The sequence below is a fragment of the Eschrichtius robustus genome, chromosome 1 (genome assembly GCF_028021215.1).
Source record: "Eschrichtius robustus isolate mEscRob2 chromosome 1, mEscRob2.pri, whole genome shotgun sequence".
Lineage (NCBI taxonomy): Eukaryota > Metazoa > Chordata > Mammalia > Artiodactyla > Eschrichtiidae > Eschrichtius > Eschrichtius robustus.
The window spans coordinates 168,730,795-168,751,409 of NC_090824.1; the positions used below are offsets into that span (position 1 = coordinate 168,730,795).

Below are 20,615 nucleotides of genomic sequence, written 5' to 3' on the forward strand. Positions count from 1 at the left end.
AGGCTAATAAACGAGGCAGGGATGGTGGAATGAGGTCACCATCTTGCAAGTCTAGTGATGTCCAGGCTGTAGGCCATCGCCATCAAGGTCCGCTGACCTCACCGAAGGGAGAAAAGCGACATTAGGTGGAAGGACCGACACCATCCGTGAGTCTTGCCAGGAAGTCCTCCCTGGATCGGAACAGGCTTCGAGATCTCACTGTTGGTAGGGAAATGCAGGGGACAGAGGACCAGGAGAAAAACATCATGGGCTTGTCTCCGAGTCTCCTTGGAGGGAACCCAAACCAAGACCCCCCAGACAGAGTGTGGGCGCTGCCTCCACCCGGGGCGCCCCTGCCGCCTTCTCAGGGGTCCACCCTGCAGGGACGCAAGGTCACTGTCCCCCTGCCCCTCACCAACTGTGACCCTGTGACCGCAGGCAAGCTGCTCACTTCCTCAGAGCCGCGGTGTCCTCATTCCTCACCCAGGAGAAGAAGTACGCCCACCTCTGAGGCTGGGTGACGACTGAGTGGATTAATTCACAGACTGCAGACCTGGTACCACTTAACTACCTGCCTGGTGCTTCTTCCCTGTCGCTGGTCTTGGTGCCGTTGTCATTGGCTCAGAAGGCTCCCTGGACACGTAATAATCCTCACACACTAAGAGCCCGTCCACAGCTCTTGGGCATTGTTCCCAAGCACCGGGTCATTGCAGGTGCCATACAAGGAGGAGACCTCCCCCCCAAGAATGGGGCTGCTGCCCAGGATCCCCTGCCCCCTGCAGCCCTGGCTCAGCGCCTGCCAACAGGAATATAATATGAGCCACAGCGGTGAGCAACAGAGGTCTTTTCAAATCTTCTAGTAGTCACTTTTTTAAAAAGTAAATAGAAGCAGGTGAAAAAAATTAATAATACATTTTATTCAGAAAAAAAACCAGATTGCAAATTTTTTTTTTATAGAGAAAAAATCACATATATTTCTATTAACATAACCTGTTAGCATATTATATTCCTTTCTGGTCTTTTTTTCTCAAAGTATATTTTTACAGTTAGAATCAAACTGTACATAAAATTGACTCCTACTTTCCTCCTAGGATTAATCATATTGAAAAATTAATATATTGAAATAAAATATATTAAAATACTAATAATATATTTTTTAAATAATACATTATTTTCAACCCCAAACATCCAAAATATCATTTCAACATGCAATCAGTAAAATATATTATCACCAGTCTTGGCCATCCCATGATTTTATGCTCAGAGCACATCTCAGTGTGGACCAGCTGCATTTCAAGCGCTCGGTCACGAGGCAGACGGGGCTCAGGCCACCGTGTTGCACGTGGCAGTCCCAGGGTGCCGGCCCCAGGAAGGAGGGGTGCTGTCTTGCAGAGTTCTGGGGATCCCATTCTCTCTGTGTTATCTGACCCTGAGAAGGGGTCTATGTGACAAGTAACAGTCGTGTCCACTGGCTGGAGAGGCACTTACTGGCCAGCTGGGATGGGGCTGTCCTTGGCACTGACCACGTGGCTTCACGCTTTGTAGCCATGGTGGGGCCCCTCCTGTGGGGCCTCCCTGGCCGCTCCCAGTCTGGTTCCTGATGTCCCAGGAACGCCCTGCATCAGTAATTCTGCCTTGACCATGCAGTCAGACCTACAGCCACTTACAGCATCCCCTCTGCCCCCGAGGGACTCCTGCTAAAAGCCATGAGTCTATCAGGCCTGCAGAGCCATCACCAGTTTATAAGGCAAACAACCCTGCTGCTGGGCCAGAGCAGCGGCTGGGCAGGCGGACACTGCCAGGCTCACTCCCAGGCTGTGCACCGGCAAAGCACGGCGGAAGTCACACTTCATCCCCCGCAACCCGCATGCACCCACTGTGCTGGGACAAGGTTGTCAACCTTTGGTGGGCAAAGACCTGAGAGAAGCTGCTGAAAGCAAAGGATGGACCCCCTCCCCAGAAAATGGCCCAGCCCCCCTGCCCAATCCTGCATCCACCTGCAGAATTCAGAGGCTCCCCGAGCCCCTGGGCATGCCCCAGGTGTGGGTACGACCTCCTGCAGCTTGCAGTGGGGACTGGTCCCAGGCTCAGGCTGCAGCCCCCGGGCTCTATGGGGTGCACACGACAGCCGGGGCCAGTCAGGCTCCTCCCCGCCTCACAGGCTCTCCGAGTAAACAGCCACTTGACTCACATGAGCCTCAGTCTCCTCATCTGTAAAATGGAAACTGCCCTAACGGCCCGTGGGTCCAGCCTGTCTGCATCTCTGTCCCTTCCTTGATGAGGGAGGCAGCCCAGGCCAAGGAGACTAGGAGGTGAGGGGCTGGGGGGTGACTCCCCTGCGTGGAGGGTCATGTAAGGGAGAATTTCAGGGTTTGGATTTCTTCTTTCCTGCCAGGCTGAGAAAGCTCACTGATCACTGGCCTAACCATGCGTATCATTATAGCAAACCCCAAAAGCTCTCCTCAGGGCGGTTTTGGGGTGACTATGGATACAGGTCACTCGGGCTGCTGATGGAGTGGGGACCGTGGGTCTTAGGGGAGCCTAGACAAGGATGACAGTCACATGGGACTCACGCTGCCCTCGCACTGGAGTTCACCTCAACCTCTGGTCTAGCTTCAGATGATCCGAAAAGGATTAGGGATGATTAGTGCCATGTGCTGCCTTCCCCCAGCTCCCCAGGGCTGGGCACCGCCCGCCTGACGAAGGGCTTCTGAAAGAACCGTTTTGTCCAATTGTCTCAATTATGCAAATAGTGCTGACATTTCTAGCTGAAGGGCTGGTTGGGGGAGGGTCACTTCAAAGGGAAAGCTCTCGCTCTCCTCCCCTCCCCCCCAGATCCCAAGGCTGCTTTTGTGGGATCCCCCATTGAGCAGCCTGGCGGGGTTTGGTCATGGTTTCCTTTCCAGGCCTGGGAGCAAGGTCACGAGACTGTAGCCTCATGGGGATCATGAGGGCTCAGCATAGGGGCTCACATGCTCTTCCTGCGGATGTCCCCACTTAAAGGGTGGGCCCTCCTCAGCCATCCTCCTGCCTGGCCAGAGGAGGAGGCCGGCTGCACCCTCTCCACCCCGCTGCTGCGGCAGGTAAGCTCCGGTGTGGGTAAGCTCAGGCTGGCTGGACAAGGTCATGTGGGAATGGCCAATGAATCCATGCTCCCTGAGGGGACAGGCCCCTTGTAGCTGGCCATCACCAGGCTTCAGCATCTAAATGCAGGTGCCGGGGGTCTGCTGAGAAGCCCCCAGCTCCAGGGCTCAGCCTCCTGGCCTCTCAGTCCCTAGCACCTCCACTCTTGCTTCCCGGAGAATGTGAGTCTTCCCGAGAGCCTCCGAGAGCACTGAAGTTCCTGGCATTTATCAGCCGATATTTCAACTGTTAGTTAAAACCTCAGGGGAAAGACTGATTCGGCTGTGAAGAGAGGTGGAGATTCCTTCTCAGCGCCAGGGGCAGTGGGAGCTGGTTTGTGGAAGGCAGTTGAGCAGTAGGTGCCCAAGTCCAACAATTTCATGTCTAGGGATCCATCCTAAGGAAATAATCCTAAAGGAGTAATGTAAATATAAGCCAACATTCTAGAGCATTGTTCACTACAGTCAGACATAGGAAACAATCCAAATGCCCCAAATAGAGGGTTGGGCACATAAATCATGGTCTATCCACAGGATGAAATGTAATGTAGTCACTTTTTAAATGACAGAGAGGAATGCATAATGACAATGTAGGATGATCATATTTTTCATTACACACATACACACACACAGACACGTCTAATCTATTTATAGGAAAAAGCCGAGGAATACATTGAAATGTTAGCCATTATTTTAGATGAAGGCTGTATGCATGATGTTTATTTATTCCTTTGTACATTTCTTTTTCTTTTACTTTAACAATATTCTATAACAAATACATTTTCCTTTTGTTACCAGAAGTTGTATCTTTTTTTTTTTTTTTAACCTTAGCAAATATAAGCAGAAATAGTGGGGATGTGGGGAAAGATGAAAATATTCACCGGAATTGTTCCTGGTTGACCAGGGATAGGAGATGAGAATAAAACAGGGGAGAGAGGTCGGGAGAAAAAAGACAAGACAAATTTACTCTGTCTGAATTAAGTATTTAGGGAGGAATTAAGAAGGGAGATAGGCCTCTCTGGGAGTGGACTTGAATAATATGGGTTTGATTTTGGGGAAGGGTTGTCTTTGGGAATGTTCGCCAAATTACATTTTGCAAACCATCACGCAGCAGTTTTAATTCATGGCATTTGCAGTGATATTTGTAGCATAAAGTGGTTGCTCTCTGCCGTGTATTTTAGGCCCCAGAAAATGTAACTGGAAACATCAATGAATGTTGAGGGTGTTGCTGTCATTGTTTATGTTTTATTGGTTATTTTCCAGGAAAAGTCTGGGATTTTGTTTGGTTTGGCTCTTTGCAACCTCATTTATTTGCTTTGCAAAGTTGATAAGTACAGGACACAGAATGAAGCTCAGGCATCTTAAGTGGTTAGTCGTCATTCTGAACTAAGTGAAAACAAAACAGACTTTCTATTAACTTACAATCCTCTCAACTTGGAGCGTTAGGTATTTTTAGAAAATTCTCTTTTGCTTTGTTTGAAAATGTTTTCAAGACGTCCTATAATTCTGTATGCGTGTGCGTGCGCGCGTGCGTGTGTGTGTGTGTGTAAGTTCTGGACCTGGGAACATAGAAGCCCTCAACCAGGGGACTAATTGGACCCAGTCTCTGACCTAGAGATTAATGGGGTTCAACATCTTAACACCTCCATTAAAAAGACAGTCGCTGATTCACTTTGTTATACAGCAGAAACTAACACAACATTGTAAAGCAGTTATACTCCAGTAAAGATGTTCAAAAAAAAAAAAAAAGAGAGTCACCAGGGATACGTTGATACACAGAAGGATCTTACCTGCCCCTCTTTTTCTAGCTTCAATATTAGACTCAGCAGTCAGTGAATGAATGACGGCATCCATTGGGAGCAACCAGGGTCCAGGAAACGGCTGGTGCATTGCCCCAGACATACATCACACACAGCAACAAGTTTCCTAGGCTCCCATAGAAAGCACTACTATAATTTATCTTTCCGTTTTCCAGAAACTGTGTCTTCAATTGCTATCCAAGGAGGGGGGAAGAATGCATTTATTATGCTAGAGATGCTTAAAGAAAACTAGCTAATGTCAGCCCACAGAACTCCCATCCGCAGCTGCTGGGGGCTTCTTGTTGCTGGGTGCCTCCCCCCACTGCTTCTGGCTGTCACCCCGCTGGTCTGCTTTCTCCATGAACATGGGGAGGACAGAGTGTCCCAATTCTGTTCCCCAAGGGTTGGTCATGCTTGATATGCCCCAAGGTAAAGGTAATGCTGAATTAGCGGATGGCCTCTCTCCATGGGCCATGGCCTCCGTGGAGACAGGGCATCAGAGCGGGCAAATTCATCAGGCATGGTGAGGTAGAAAGCATGCCGGCCAGAGAGCATGACAAGAGCATCCTTTTTCGTTTGTTACTCGTTGTAAAGGTGATATATGAATATGTAAAGTTTTACAACCATGTGGAAGAGCCAAGTATAGGTCCTGCTTCAAACACTTCTCCTAATCCACCCCCCACTGCTGACCACGCTTGGTGGTTTGATGTCTGTCATTCTGGACTAGGGCTGACCGATCACCTGGGGCACAGACATCATTTTACATGGTAGAGTAGCTGCATCCAAAAAAGGTGAAGCAATGTCAAAATAAGTGAAATTAATATAAAAACATATTTAACTCAATATATCCCCAATATTATCATTTCAATATGTAGTCAACATAGAAAGCACATTAGTGAGATACTTTGTGTCTTTTTTTGAATACAAAGTCTTCAAAATCCAGCCAAACAGCTTTTCTTTTTGAGGTCTAATGTTAGATGTAGCAAATGGTAGTTTGCTGTTTTACACTTAAACTCACAGCACATCTCAACTCAGACCGGGCTGGATTTCAGATGCCCAATAAGCCACATGTAGCCATTGGCTACCATGTTGGATTCTAGACGTTTACATCTCAAGGTTGGTTCTTGCACAGCTGAATAGTACCAGAAAGATCTTACTACAACTTTTTTTCGATTCATAATAGAGACAGTTACACTTTAGAACTTAGAGTTCTACTTTAGTCTCTTTAATAGGTGCATGATTTGGTCCATCGTAATTGGTTCAACCAGTCCCCAATGTAGATGAATAAAAAATTGGTGCTTTCCAATTTTTCACTCAGTTCAGAAGATACTGCAACAAACACCCATTTGTGGCCTTGTACACGTAAAGGTATTTCCAGATAACAGGCCCCTGGAAGTGGGTGTGCTGGTCAAAGGGTGTGTGACTGAACTCTGACAGATGCTGTCCCACTCCCTTCCAAACACATGCTGCCAGAGGTCTGCCAGAGGGACGCTGGCTCTCAGCCAGACTGGCCCCCAGCTGGCCTTGGGGTTTGGACCTCAGTCCCCTTAAAACCAAAGTAAAACCTAAGGGTTGGCCTAAACACTCCTGAGTTCCTGAATGCCCGGCTCCATGGCTGTCATGGTGGTGGTTCCAGCCCATCCGTTTGGTGCATAGAGTGGTATGTGGGTGAGAGGTGCCCGCGTCACCTTCAGCAGGGCTGGCTTGGAGGGCAGGTGAGCAAAACAAGCCCCACACCACCTTGACTGAGGTCAGAAGACAACACTCAGCGAAGACCCTAACTCTGTTATTTGTACAATTACGATTACACTAATTCTTATTGATATGGGATCATGTATTAAGTGTTGTCACAGCAAAGAGGCAGCGGGGCAAGGGAACAGCCCAGGCAGGCTGGCTCCTCAGTTGGCAGCCTTGGGCATGCCTCCTGACGGCATGGTATCCCGTACCCTTCCCCACTCCGGGGGCCCCAGCTCACACCACAGTCCCTGAGGGAATAGGAGTGCTGGCTACCCAGGAGCCGACACCTCACAGGTCTACGGCCTGGGTCTGTGTTCACGCATGCCACCCATGCTGTGGGCATCCTCACGGGTCCCGAGAATCCTGGGAGAGGAAGCCCAGGGGACAGGAACCTGGAGGGGTTGTGAAGGACTGAGAGCACCCCTGAAGAGGAGAGGGCATCCCCCACCGGGGCCAGGTGGGCACAGGGGGACTGGCCTGGTCCTGCGATCCTCTCTCCTGTGGGCACAGGACTGCACCATCCCCACCACTGAAAACCAGACCAGGATCTCAGGCAACTACAGGGAGTCCCTGTAAACAGCGCCTTCCCAACTCACTCGCCCTTCTAAGCAAGTTGGCCGGGTGATGCTGGCCAAGCCAGGAAGGGGCACTGGGGAGGGACCCCCAAGATCCCTGTTGTCGTCCCCAGGCTCCCAGGCAACCAGGGAGGGGCTGGTGAATGGGAGGAAGGGAAGCTTGAGCCAAGCATCCATCCCCTGCTACATGATTCTTTTTCTCTCTCCTCCTTCTGTTTATGCTTTTAAAATATTTTATCGTGAAATACAGTATTTATAAGAAGTGTATATATCTGCATACAGTTTAAAGAAGAATAACAAAGCAAATCTTGTGTATTACCACTCGGACCCCCCTGATTCTCCTCTCCTCTTCCACAAACACCCTGACTTTTGTGATGCTCACCCCTTTACTTTTCTTTTCTCTCTTGTTTTGCTTTGAGGTTGACATGTTTTTAATTTAAAAAAATAATTTATTGAGATGAAATTCATATAACATCAAATTAACCACTTTAAAGTGAACAACTCAGTGGTATTTAGTACATTCACAATGTTGTGCAGTCACCACCACCTCTATCTGGCTGATCAGAACATTTCCATCCTACAAAGTAAAATGCTGAACCCATTAAGTGACTGCTTCCCACTCCCATTTCCCCCGCACTCTTGGAAACCACCAGTTTGTGTTCTGTCTCTATGGATTTATCTATTCTGGTTAATTATTAATCTAAGTGGAATCATACAGTGAATTACTGTGTCTGGCTTCTCTCCTTCAACATAACATTTTCAAGGTTCATGCACATTGTAGCCTGCATCAGTACTTCATTCCTTTTTGTGGCTGAATAATAATCCCATTGTATGTATGTACCACAATTTGCTTATCCATTCATTTCCTGAATGGCTTTTGAGCCATTTCCACCTTTTGGTTATTGTGAATAGTGCTACTCTGAACAGTAGTGTACATGTACTTCTTTGAGTACCTGTTTTCAATTCTTTGGGGTATCTACCTAGCAGTGAAACCACTGGGTCATATGGTAATTCTATATTTAACTTTTTAAGGAACTGACAACCTCTTTTCCAAAGCAGCCATATCATTTTAACATTTCTACCAGCAATGTATGAGGGTTCCAATTTCTCCACATCCTTGACAATACTAATTACAGTTGACCCTTGAACAATGTGGGGGGTTAGGGGTGCTGACCCCCCGGCACAGTCGAAAATCCACATACTGCTATCTCTGCCCCAAAAACAAAGACATTGATAAATGATTCACCCAAGGGCAGGAAGATGAAGAAGTCCGGCTAGAATCAGGACTCAAACCCTAGTTCTTTTGATTCCACACATTGTGATCTACAATCAAACACAAACTTTTCCCCACATGCAGTTAAAGCTCTGTAAACTGAAAATACAGATACTGTCTTCATTGAGAAAATCCTCATATAAGTGGACCCGTGCAGTTCAAACCAGTGTTGTTGAAGGGTCAGCTATACTTCTTTTTGTTTTGGGAGGCTCTTTTATTATGACCATCCTAGTAGGGGTGAAATGGTACTTCATGGTTTTGATTTGCACTTCCCTGATGACTAGTGATGTTGAGCATCTTTTCATGTGTTTGGCCATTTGTACATCTGCCTTGGATAAATATCTATTCAAGTCCTTCACCCATTTTTAAAATTGGATTGTATCTCTTTTTGTTTTTGAGTTGTGAGACTTTTTAATATGTTCTGGATACTAAACCCTTGCCAAATATATGATTTGCAAATATTTTTCTCTCATTCTGTAGGTTGTCTTTCACTTTCTTGATAGTGTCCTTTGAAGCACAAACATTTAAATTTTGATGAAATCCAGTTTATCTATTTCTTCAATTATTGTATGATACCAAAAGCATGAGTCTATGAATCTATTGCTAAAACCAAGGTCGTGAAGATTTACCCCTATGTTTTTTTCTAAGAGTGTGATGGTTTTAGCTGTTACATTTAGGACTGGTCTGTCTTGAGTTAATTTTTGTGTATGGTATGAGATAGGAGTCCAAATCCATCCTTTTCCATATGGATATCCAATTTTCCCAGCACCATTTGTTGAAAAGACTTTCCTTTCCCCCATTGAACGATCTTGGTGCCCACCCTTGTCAAAAATCAATTGGCCATATATGTATGGGTCTATTTCTGGACTTTCAATCCTATGCTATTGTTCTATAGGTCTATCCTTATGCCAGTATCATACTTTTTTGATTAGTGTAGATTTGAAATTTTGAAACTGGGAAATGTGAGTCCTCTGAGTTTGTTATTCTTTTTTTCAAGATTACTTTGGCTATTGGAGCCCTTTGCAATTCCTTATGAATTTGAGGATCAACTATACCATTTCTGAAAAAAAAGGCCATTGAAATTTTGATAGGAATTTCACTGAATCTGTAGGTCACTTTGAGTAGTACTGCCATCTTAACAATATTAAGTCATCCCATGGACATGGGATGTCTTTCCATTTATTTATGTCTTCTTTCTTTCAGTAGTTTTCAGCATAAGTCTTTCACCTCCTTGGCTAAATTTATTTCTAGATATTTTATTCTTTTTGATGCTACTAGAAATGGAATTGTTTCCTTAATTTCGTTTTAGGATTGTTGATTTCTGTTTATTATAACACAACTGATTCTTGTGTGTTAGTCTTGGACCCTGTAATTTTGCTGAATTTGTTTATTAGCTCTAGTAGTTTTTATGTGCATTTTTTGGGAGCTTTGCTACTGTTTCATTTTGGACTTCATCTATATCCTTACACAATACATTGTTTCACTTCATCTGATTTTGAACTTTACATAAAGAGAATGTATATGTCTTTGGTGACTTGTTTCTTTTGCTTTGTGTTGTTTTTGGAGTCATATGGTAGTTGTAGTTTGTCTGTTCTCATTGCCATATAATATTCCCTTATGTGAATATATGGTGATGTACTTGTAGACCCCACTGCAGCTGGGCACCTGGATTGCTGTCCCTTGGGGCTCTCAATATGGTGCTGCTATGAACACGTGTGTGTCCTGGTGCACACGAGCATGAGCATGTTTGGGGTGAACCTCAGTACAGAACCGCTGGACCGTGGACCATGAACCTGCTCCGCTACCCCAGACAATGCTGAACTGTTCTCTATCCTCCTCAAAGGGAGGACCTCAAAAGCATCTGCCCATTTTGGAGAAAAAATATTTTGAATCGGCCAGAGGAGATAGATGTGTGATGAGGGACAGAGCCGTGCAGGGGGTCAGGCCGGCCACCTGCCATGAGACTGGCTGAGCTGGCGGCTCTACTATGCCACTCTGTCTCCCCTCTCCATGCCCCCTCACCTCCCAGAGCCCCTACCAAAGCCATAACTCCTCTACTGCCTGTTTCCTCATCTGTAAAACCACAGTGAGGGAGCCCATGGTCTCTGTGTGGCCCCCATCCCCACTGCATCTCAGCTCTGAGCAGCTGTCACTGTGACAGTCACAGCAGAGAAAGGGGGTCTAGTGTTCCGCTCTGTCCTTGCTGTTCCCTCTTCCAAGAGCTCTTTCCCCATCACTCCTGTGCCCAACCAAATTCTCCCCATGCCCCCTCTCTGCCTGCCCCACCCTGCAAGGCCATGCCCTGTCTTCCAGAAAGAAGGACCTGCCCCCTGCCCCATGCCCCATCCCAGCACACCGCACACACCTTCATGATGAGAACATGCCCACCTGGAGCTCCCCCTCCACAGGGGGTGGGAGGCCGGGTCAATGCAGCACATCTGGAGCCTGCAGAGCCCACCACATCAGGGGCTCCAGAAGCTGCTAGAGTGAAGTCCCTGAGTGCTGGCCTTCTCCCCTGACTCCCAGGGGGCCCGGGCTGCAAAGCTTCCCGAGACCTTTGAAGAACCTTTTCTCTGACATAACTCTCCCAAGTTCTAAATGCTGGGTGGGGTGCAGCACACTCACTATTAATACCCAAGCAGCCCAGACACTGGCCGTGAGCCACTACTGGCCACACAGGTCAGGATAGCCTGGGAGGACACAGCAAACGTGTGAACCTAATTTAGGTCCTAGACCACACCCCCCCTCCTCCATGCCCAGCCTCCTGCCCAGCCCCACTTCAGGAGCGCCCACCACTGCCCACTCCCTGGGTCCTTCCTCCCACCTGCCCCAGCCTGGCTCCCAGTCCCGAGGAGCTGACTCTTGCAAACCGGCCAGTCTGCTGCACGAGAGACCATCATGGGCTGATGCGTGCACGCCCTTCCCCAGAGCCCCAGGAAACCCCCTCAGCAGGGATGATGCTGTCACCACACTGGGGACAGAGTGGGAGAACACTGGAGAAGGAAAGCCTGGGAGAAACACAAACCAAACGTATGTCCAACATCATTAGGGCTGATGATTGGGCCCTGGGTTCTGGAGGGAAGGTTCTGTCTCATGGCGGTGTCCCCAATCCTGGGGCAGCTGGCCAGGCCCCGGGTGGGCCCTCAGCCCTGCCATCCCGGCCTCCCGCTTCCTCTGCCATAGACCAGGGAATTAAGAACAGTGTGTTCTCATGCCCACGCCCCCCATTGACAGATGCTAGGCCTTCACAGGTTCACTAAGATCTTACCCTTGTTTCCTTCTCTCAGTTACTGCTGATTTAAAAAACTGGAAAAATGTTCATTGAATACCAACCTCTACCCCTCCCAGCCACCCCACCTTGCAGACAAGGTAATCAATCCTCAGGAAATTTAAATAACTTCACCAAGGTCATAAAGATAAGACACTGTGACTCAGGAATGTCCAAGTCCAAGGTCCTTTTCTTTCCACCCTGCCATTTATTGTATTCTGGCTGTAAGGGCCACCTTCAAAGCCTCAACCCAAAGAAAGGGCTTTAATAGTGAAATGTCCAGGCACAAGTCCAGGCCCATCGGGAACATTCTTTCCAGGACAGTTCCCTGCAGAGAACACTCAGGAAGCAATGGAATACCATTGCTCAAAAAGAGGCCTGTAAATATCGCTAACGTTTCATTTCTAGAAGATTCTTTGCAAGCGTATATGTGTGTGTGAATAAGTGGGAGGAAGTGTCGGAAGGGCACACGCCAACAGTTAATGGGGTCACTGCTAGATGCTAGGGTGGGAGAGGGAAAGACAGAATCACTTTATTTTAGAGATTTCTAAATCTTTTCAGTTTGTTCCATCAAGCACATATTTGTTTAGGAGTTTTTATTTGTTTATTCTTAATTTGAAGCAAAGAAAAAAACCACACCCTCCCCACCACCACCATCACCAAACCACAGCATGGAAATGTCCCACCCCTGCCCCCTCCCCACCCCTTGGCTCCAGGCCAGCCCCCCTCTTTGGTCCTCACCCTGCAGATGCCCTGCTCACTCAGAAGGGCAAACAGGGGTGCACCTGGGGCGTTTGAGGGCCCCAAAGCGTATATGCTTTAAGGAAAAGAATAGAAAATTCAAGTTTCAAATCAAGTTTCAGGTCTTGGAGAGGCCCTTTAAGTGTGGGGCTCTGGAGCTGAAGCTTTGCTGGCCTTGCAGTGACCATCCTCCGGGCCAGCAGTCCCTAGCCTCTTTGTGTCACAGGAACTCAGGGTGGCTCTCAGGCCCGTCCCCGCCCCCATCCCCATGCCCCCAGGAGCGTGCCTTCTGGGTGGTGATCCCAGGTCCACGCCACATGGGCCTCACCACTGCCATCCAGCAGCCGTGTGGCCAGTAGGAGGGTCAGCCTGCCAGGGTCACTAGCCACTGTTGTGGGCCAGGTGCCAGCCATGTTGGAGTCTGAGGGAGAAGGACCAATGCGCCCTCTATAGGCACTCCTCAGAATATGCTCCCCTGATTTGAACTGCATGGGGGAAAGTTAATAAGAACTCTACGATCAAAAAGCATGACTATACATAAGGCCTGGCACTGCCCTACACGCTGGCATGTCATTGTCAACCCTCACACAACCACCCAGGGGACTCCCAGCCCCAGGGCTCTGAGCTGATCGGAAATGACCTTTGCACAATATTGCAAGGTCACAAAGCAAGCAACAACACAGCCTGCCTTTAAAATACTGATATTGTGTTCACCACGGATTTTTTTGCGTTGATTTTATTTTTTTAATATTGTGTGAAATGCTATTTACCTTAGTCACTGAATTTGCGGTGCCCCAACATGAGTGCCTGACTGGCCTCACCCTAACCCCGGCCCCCGCCCATCACCCGAGAAAGGTCCAAGAGCATTTCACCCACTCAGCAGCTTCTGAGTGAGCCGGGATTTCTTCCCCGGGGTCCAGGGGCAGGCCTGCCCTCAGAGGCATCTCCTCCGACCTGTCTCCCCTACACTGGAACATGCAGTTCCTTGAGAGGAAAGACCCAAACGGAGGGGCAGGAAGCCGAGCGCAGCACAGGCACTGGGGCTCAAAAGCTTGTTAAAATACAGTCTTAGGCCCCAATTCTGATTCCAGGACCTGGAGTGGAGCCCAGATATCTGCGTTTGTTTTTTTTTTTTTAACATCTTTATTAGAGTATAATTGCTTTACAATGGTGTGTTAGTTTCTGCTTTATAACAAAGTGAATCAGTTATACATATACATATGTCCCCATATCTCTTCTGTCTTGCGTCTCCCTCCCTCCCACCCTCCCTATCCCACCCCTCTAGGTGGTCACAAAGCACCGAGCTGATCTCCCTGTGCTATGCGGCTGCTTCCCACTAGCTATCTATTTTACGTTTGGTAGTGTATATATGTCCATGCCACTCTCTCACTTCGTCCCAGCTTACCCTTCCCCCTCCCCGTATCCTCAAGTCCATTCTCTAGTAGGTCTGCGTCTTTATTCCCGTCTTGCCCCTAGGTTCTTCATGACCATTTTTTTTTTTTTTTTAGATTCCATATGTATGTGTTAGCATACAGTATTTGTTTTTCTCTTTCTGACTTACTTCACTCTGTATGACAAACTCTAGGTCCATCCACCTCACTACAAATAACTCAGTTTTGTTTCTTTTTATGGCTGAGTAATATTCCATTGTATATATGTGCCACATCTTCTTTTTTTTTTTTTTTTTTTTTTTAATGATGGAGCTAGGTATTTTTTTTAAATTAATTTATTTTACTTTATTTATTTTTGGCTGTGTTGGGTCTTCGTTTCTGTGCGAGGGCTTTCTCCAGTTGCGGCGAGCGGGGGCCACTCTTCATTGCAGTGTGCGGGCCTGTCACTATCGCGGCCTCTCTAGTTGCGGAGCACAGGCTCCAGACGCGCAGGCTCAGTAGTTGTGGCTCACGGGCCTTGTTGCTCCGCGGCATGTGGGATCTTCCCAGACCAGGGCTCGAACCCATGTCCCCTGCATTGGCAGGCAGATTCTCAACCACTGCGCCACCAGGGAAGCCCTGCCACATCTTCTTTATCCATTCATCTGTTGATGGACACTTAGGTTGCTTCCATGTCCTGGCTATTGTAAATAGAGCTGCAATGAACACTTTGGTACATGACTCTTTTTGAATTATGGTTTTCTCAGGGTATATGCCCAGTAGTGGGATTGCTGGGTCGTATGGTAGTTCTATTTTTAGTTTTTTAAGGACCTCCATACTGTTCTCCATAGTGGCTGTATCAATTTACATTCCCACCAACAGTGCAAGAGGGTTTCCTTTTCTCCACACCCTCTCCAGCATTTATTGTTTGTAGATTTTTTGATATGGCCATTCTGACTGGTGTGAAATGATATCTCATTGTAGTTTTGATTTTCTGACGTTTTTAAAATTTTTACTTTCAACCGTGGTCAAGTACACATAATGTAAAATTTAGCATTGTAACCGTTTTTCAGGGTACAGTTCATTGGCATTAGGTACATTCACATTGCTGTGAACCACCACTACCATCCATTTCCAGAGCTTTTTCATCTTCCCAAACTGAAACTCTGCCCCCATTAAACACTAACTTCCCATTTCCCCTCCCCCAGCCCCTGGCAGCCACCTTTCTACTTTCTGTCTCTCTGAATTAGACAACTCTAGGGACCTCATATAAGTGAAATTAGACAGTATTTGTCCTTTTGTGACTGGCTTATTTCACTTCACATAAAGTCCTCAAGGTTCATGCATAGTGTAGCAGGTGTCAGAATTTCCTTCCTTTTTTAAGGCTAAATAATATTCCCTTGTATGGAAAGACCACACTTTCATCCATTGATAGACACTTGGGTTGCATCCTCCTTTTAGCTATCGTGAATCATGCTGCTATGAACATGGCTGTACAAATATCTCTTCAAGACCCTGCTTTCAATTCTTTTGGGTATATACTCAGGGGTGGAATTACTGGATCATATGATAATTCTATATTTAATTTTTGAGGAACCATCATACTGTTTCCCACAGCAAACGCACCATTTTAAAATCCTACCAATAGTGCACAAGTGTTCCAATTTCTCCATGTCCTCACCAACACTTATTATTTTCTGTTTTTTTTTTCTTTTGATAGTAGCCATCCAAATGCTGCAAACTGGTATCTCACTGTGGTCTTCATGTGCATTTCTCTAATGATTAGTGATGTTGAGCATCTTTTCATGTACCTGTTGGCAATTTGTATATCTTCTTTGGAAAATGTTTATTCAAGTCCTTTGCCCTATTTATTTATTTATTTATTTATTTATATTTTGGCTACACTGCGTCTTCATTGCTGTGTGCGGGCTTTCTCTAGTTGCGGTGAGCAGGGGCTACTCTCTGTTGCAGTGTACAGGCTTCCCACTGCGGTGGCTTCTCTTGTTGCGGAGCACGGGCTCTAGGCATCCAGGCTTCAGTAGTTGTGGCTCGCAGGCTCTAGAGCGCAGGCTCAGTAGTTGTGGCGCACAGGCTTAGTTTCTCTGTGGCATGTGGGATCTTCCCAGACCAGGGCACGAACCCGTGTCTCCTGCATTGGCAGGTAGATTCTTAACCACTGCACCACCATGGAAGTCCCTTTTGCCCTTTTTTAAATCAGGTTGTTTATTTTTGTTGTTGTTGAGTTGTAGGAGTTCTTTATATATTCTGGATATGAATCCCTTATCAGATATATGATTTGTAAATATTTCCTCCCATCCCATAATTGCCAAATATCTGCATCTTTAACAACCTCCCCCATAATACACTTTAAGGAATACTGGCCCAGACTCTGTGGGCACCTTTCCAGAAGCAAGTTTCTGGGCCAAGTTCTACATAGGGGCAGGGGAAGGGACCATCAGGGGGGCTGGCTCCACTCAGCACCTGCTAACCCATTCGGGGAGAGGGGTGGACCCTGGCCTGAATACCCACTACTTAGATACAGGTCTCTGGCTCTGGAAGAAGAAGGCTGTAAGGGTGGCGCAGGTTCTGGTGCCCAGGAATTGGTGACTTCCCCCATTCACAGAACAAGGCATGTCCCAGGGCATGACCTCATTCAAAAGTGTGATCCCAAAAAGCAGGGGTTGTCCCTGAGTCCATCCTATGATGGGGAAAGAAGACCACCCACAGCTGTAAAGCACAGCTTGTGTTGAGGAGTGTCTGCCTGGCTTAGCTTTGTGCAACCCTGTAAATGGGGAGCAGAGACATCTGACCCCCAGGCAGGGGTGTGACCTGCAGGAGCTCTCTGCTCAGATTCCAGACCTGGGGCTAAAAGCTGACCTTGGCCTCCTTCTTTTCTCTCACTTCCTCCCCCTGCCAACCCATTATCTTAGCTGAGTTCCAATAATTCACCCCTTTTTCCCAGCTAAGTGGAAAGTCCTCAGGTGGAGCAAGCGTGTTCTTCATGCGTCAGAACTCACTCATGATTGGCATAGCTGTGTGCAGGGTGGGTGGGTTAGAAACCCCAATACATGGCCCATTTTCATTTCCTCTCCTCCGCCAACTCTCCGACATAAGCAGATGTCATAAGTAGATGTCATACACATAAGCAGATGTGAGTTGGCCCCACGAGGCCTTCGTTCCAGGATATCAAAATATCAGTCTGGGTCTGGGGTCTGTCCCGGCATCTGTGGGACCTGGAGGTCCTTCCTGTTAATGGTGAAAAACGAGGAGCAGCTATCAAAGTGTCAGTAGCCTAAGCCCAGCAACTGTTGGTGTGTCTGGTCCAGCTGCACGGCTCTAAGGCGGGCCTCCTCTTCTTTTGTTTCGGTTTGGATTTTTCTCCCAATTGACGAGTTCCACTCACTCGGGGCTAACTAACAACCACCCTGCATTCTACCCAAAGGGCAGCATACCCTAGACTGGGGGGCTCGTAAGCAACAGAAAGTTATTCCTCACAGTTCTGGAGGCTGGAAGTCCGAGATCAAGGCACCAGCAGATTTGGTGCCTGGTGAGGACCTGTTTCCTGGTTCATAGACATTCTTCTTCTCCCTGGGTTCTCAGCCGGCAGAACGGACGAGGGAGCTCTCTGGGGTCTCTTTTATAAGGGCACTAATCCCATTCATGGGAGCTCCACCCTCATGACCCAATTGCATCCCAAAGGCCCCACCTCCTAATTAATACTCTCACAGTGGGGTTAGGATTTCAACACATGAATTTGAGGGGGACACAAGCATTCAGTGGATTGCGACTGTCATTCTACAAGTGTAGAAGAAGAATATGATCTTTTTGTAGTTGTGAATTAAGATATGTCCCAGTCAAGATGTGGCCGATGACTTTGATATTTGCAGTCGCAGCTTAAAATATGTATAAATTCGAGATGATGGAGCAGCAACCAGAATTTTGCTACTAGAAGGTTAAAATGCTGCAGAAACCCCAAGGGTGCGACCAGGAGCTGCCCCCCACCCCACTCCCAGCCGGCTGCAGTCGGGACACCCTTGCCTCAGAGAGGCTGTACGTTGGTTGGCCAGGTACCCCAGCCACGTTCTTGTTTTATTTTTAATATCAGTTATATTTTTCCTTAGACAATTAAAAACACAATATAGACAATGAAGAACTTAATGAAAAAAAATTTCTGCATCCTCTATCAACAAACACAACGTTGACAAGCTAATGAACTTCCTTCCTTTTTTCCTAGCCTTATTCAGTATTCCCTTTAAAAAGAGAAATGTCTTCTTTTTTTCAGGTTCTTTTCCTTTATAGGTTATTATAAGATATTGAGTACAGTTCCCTGTGCTATACAGTAGGTCCTTGTTGTTTACCTAGTTATATGTAGTAGTGTGTATCTGCTAATCCCAAACTCCTAATTTAAAAAAAAAAGAGGGAGGGACTTCCCTGGTGGTCCAGTGGTTAAGACTCCACGCTTCCACTGCTGGGGGCACAGGTTCAATCCCTGGTCCAGGAACTGAGATCCCGCATGCCGTGCAGCACAGCCAAACCAAATAAATGAAAAACAAAACAAAACCCCCAAAAGAATAAAAATTAATTTAAATTAAATTAAAGAGAGAGAGAGAGAGAGAGATGTTCATAGCAGCACTCTTTGCAATAGCCAAAGAGTGGCAACAACCCAGAGGTCCATCAGTTGATAAATTCATGAAATGGAATATTACTGAGGCATGAAAAGGGACAAAGTACTGACATGTGCTACAACATGGATAAACCTTGAAAACATGATGCTCAGTGAAAGAAGCCAGACATCAAAGACCACATAGTACATGATTCCATTTATGTAAAATGTGCAAAATCGGCAAATCCATAGAGGCAAAAAGCAGATTCGTGGTTGTCGGGAACTGCATGAGGGTGGGGTGGGAAATGGGGAGGGACCCCGCTCTGGATACGAGACTTTTTTTAAGGATGATGAAAATGCCTTGGGATTAGATAATGGTGGTGGTTACAAGATGTTGGGGACATAGTGAAAACCACTGACTGACACCTTAAAAGGTGAATTTTAGGGTATGTGGATTATATCTCAATTTTTTAAAAAAAAGAAATTAAAAAGAAGAAGGTTATTTCCTTTGGCCTAAAGATCCAGCTCTGTCTCTGGAACTCCAGTTTGGAGGACCGACCGTGTCATGGTGTCGTAGGGAGGGCCCCTGGGGGAGAGGGACGTGGCCCAGGGGAGGGGGTGGGCTGTGACGACCACCAACATTCCCTGCAGGCCAGCCCTGTCACCTCCTGGGGATGGTGATGATCAAGCACAGGAAGTTAGGTGTCAAAGCTCTTCCAAGCGCTAATCCATCATTGGAGTCTGTTATAATCTTCATTTTACAGGCGTGAGAACAGAGCCCCTGCCAGGGGAGGGGCAGCCGCTCAAGGTGGGCCCTTCGCCTGGGGTTCTACATGTTCCCTTTGCAGTTTGGGGCAGTGATGGGGTGGGGGTCTGTCTGACCCAAGAGTCTCCCTGAAGGGCCACAGTGGGGAGTCTCAGCCAAACCACCCAGAAGCGACCTGTTGGACCCAGGGCCAGGGCCTCCTACAGTGGTGGGGTGAGAGGGTAGAGTGTGGGGCGGGAAGGAAGGATTGATTGTGGGGTTTAATCCTCTGTGCACGTGAAGATGGGTGGTTTGTGCCAGCGCTCTGGAGAGTTCCCAGGCGCGTAGGTGCTGCCCCAGGTGGGGCCTGCAGGTGCCCCCAGCAGCCAGGCAAGGGCAGGGCGGGGTGTGTGGTGACCCACTGCCCCCTGCAGCTCTGCAGGACATCAGCCAGAGTCCCCACATCCCCAGGGCGGTCCAGAGCAGCCGGAAGTCAAGGTTTTCGCAAAGAACTCTCCCTCTCAGTTAATAACGACAGCTAATTCTTCTCTTAATACAAAGTCAAACCAAGTCCACGTGTGGGCCAAGTGCAGCTGTGGGATGAGAGCGTGAGGCGTCTGCTCTAAATAGACACATGAAGCCAGCGGTTTCTTTCAGCTAAATTGATCCACAAGTCAGTCATTTCGCTGTGGCATTTGCTGTTAATTTTGGCCCATGAAACAGGACTGCTGAGTAAACAGAGACTCGCCCAGCAGCAAACCAGCTCTTAGGTTCCCAAACCACTTCCTGAGGCCGAGGCCCGGCTGCCCTGTTGCCTCGGTCCCACCCTCCCCTCCCCACCTCCCCTGTCCCCCCATCCCAGCCCTGCCTTCTCCAGGGTGTCCCCCTGCACCCTCCCCAGAGGCTCCTCCCCGTCCACGTGGACCTGTTCCAGAACGTCCTGGTGTGCCCCCTTCCCGGGGAACCTCTCCCAGGGGGTGAGGCTGGCTGCCTACACTTCCTCAGGCCTTTGCGCTAAAGCCACGTAAAAACCCAGAGGATGATCCAGCATCCAGTGACCACCGCCCGGATTGTACAAAGGTTACCTGGGTCATGTTTGTAGCAGATACTTCCTTCTTTTTTTCCTTTCTTTAAACAAACAAACAAGCTGTCAGGGCCCGTTCCCACGCCCGTCAGCCCACTCCCCTCTGACTTCCCTCCCACACCTTCCGGCCCGTCGTGGGCACATGCGATCCTTGGTAGACAGCCCTCCGAGGCCCCCGGGACACTGTGTCTGTCCTCCGCCTCCCCGGCCTTGCATCCTCAGAACCCTCCCCCCGCCCCCCACCCCCGCTGCTCCTGGGGGCTCAGGGCCGCCGCCGTCCTCTCTTCTTCCTGCAGTCTCTCCATCAGCAAGCAATCCC

At 47.9% G+C, this 20,615-nt stretch overlaps 1 protein-coding gene across 1 annotated transcript in view; it reads left to right on the forward strand.

The window, feature by feature from the left end:
• The first annotated feature begins 212 nt into the window (after window positions 1–212).
• The window catches only part of TRPM1 (transient receptor potential cation channel subfamily M member 1), a 111,813-nt gene continuing 91,410 nt past the window's right edge, over window positions 213–20,615 (forward strand). The window contains 3 exon segments of the mRNA XM_068544150.1: window positions 213–496; window positions 1,983–2,116; window positions 2,983–3,062. Coding sequence (XP_068400251.1) covers window positions 213–496; window positions 1,983–2,116; window positions 2,983–3,062 — 498 coding nt within the window.